This window comes from Poecilia formosa, unplaced genomic scaffold (assembly GCF_000485575.1).
Source record: "Poecilia formosa unplaced genomic scaffold, Poecilia_formosa-5.1.2 Scaffold422, whole genome shotgun sequence".
Classification (NCBI taxonomy): domain Eukaryota; kingdom Metazoa; phylum Chordata; class Actinopteri; order Cyprinodontiformes; family Poeciliidae; genus Poecilia; species Poecilia formosa.
The window spans coordinates 17,037-18,558 of NW_006800361.1; the positions used below are offsets into that span (position 1 = coordinate 17,037).

At 43.6% G+C, this 1,522-nt stretch overlaps 1 protein-coding gene across 1 annotated transcript in view; it reads right to left on the reverse strand.

The window, feature by feature from the left end:
- Nucleotides 1-4: 4 nt before the first annotated feature.
- ninl (ninein-like) overlaps nucleotides 5-1,522 on the reverse strand; it is an 18,446-nt gene continuing 16,928 nt past the window's right edge. The window contains exons 23-24 of the mRNA XM_016663459.1: nucleotides 255-461; nucleotides 5-184 (exon numbers count right to left, since the gene is read on the reverse strand). Coding sequence (XP_016518945.1) covers nucleotides 5-184; nucleotides 255-461 — 387 coding nt within the window. The remainder of the gene's footprint in view (nucleotides 185-254; nucleotides 462-1,522) is intronic.

Genomic DNA, 1,522 nt, shown 5'->3' on the forward strand with positions numbered 1-1,522 from the left:
ATCATCATGGGTCCAGTCTGGGCTCGGTTCTACAAGTTCTGTTGGTTAATCGTGAAGCCCCGAGCCCTGGTACCTGCTGCTGTAGCTCCTGGTTCTGGACCATGAGTCTGTGGGTCTGCAGGTTCTGCTGGAGCTCCGTCTTCTCCTCCATCAACCTCCGGGCCTCCGCCTGCTGCTCCTCCACCTGCAGCCAACAGAACCAATCAGACCCGGGTCAGAACTGGGTTAAACATGACGGCTGCAGCTGAGCTCACCTTACTGAGCGCCTCCCTCAGCTTCTTGTGGAGCTCCGTCACTTCCTGGGCGTGGCCCAGCTTCTCCTGGGTGGCAGCCAGCAGCTGGCAGCGCAGCAGCTCGGCCTCTGCCTGCAGGGCGGCGACACGCACCTGCTGCTGCTGCACCTGCTGCTGCTGCACCTGCTGCTGCTGCACCTGCTGCTGCTGCACCTGCTGCTGCTGCACCTGCAGGACAGGAAGCTGCAGCTACAGCCTGACTCCAGCAAGGGGAGATGCTCTGATCCAGTGTTTCTCAACCTTTTTTGGGCCAGCGCCCCCCAGCCTTCATCCAGGTCCCTCACCGCCCCCACCAAAGAATTTGCAGGCTACTTTGCACTGACTATTATTTTATCATTAATATTACTATCACTATTGTAGATGTTTTGATTTTTATGCTTGTTTCTGTATTTGTCATCAAAAATAATTTCCCAGAGAACAAAAAGCCATGGGAATAGAAATTATTTTCACAGGCGTCTAAGAAAAATTTAATGAACATTCAAGTTAAAATCTGTAGGCCAACAGCAGCCAATCAGTGGAAAAATATTCTTGTTCTTTGTCATTTTCTAGTTGTTAAATCTTCCAGAAAATGATAAAAGATGAACAACATGCCAGTTTAAACTTTGAACTATTTGCAAACCGACTGAACATTAAAACATGGATAGAACTGTAACTACATTAATCATAACTCTTCTTCTCTTCAGCGTTTCTGTCAGTTTCTGGTGGTGCAGCTCTGTGCTGCCTTCAGGAGAATGGGACATCAGAGCATCATCCATAAAATTTCACCCACATGGCATTTAGTGTGCAAACCAGAGCTTTCAGTGGAAAAACAAAAGTTCCTTTTAATGACATAGAAATATGAGATAGAAACATGGATTATATCTTCATATAGACCTGTCTATTGATTATAGATTATAGATTAATAGTTTTACTGGACAGAAATGACAAAGAACAAATCTGGTTCTTCATCAAATCCTAATGAGTCAAACTGAAAGTGTCATGGAGTCATCAGCCTCATGACATTAACACTGACATGAAAAATAATATTGAAGAAATAAATATATCAAATCTCATTAAAACCATGAATAAGTGATCAGTTATTTACTGTTATGGTCTGTAAGATATATTTATTCTCAGTACTAGATGTGGTCTCAACAAACCCATGGCACTTCAACTATATTATTTAACCTTTTATCTGGAAATAGTGTCTGTTTATTCTTGCCATACAGTCTCTGTATTAATTATTGCTC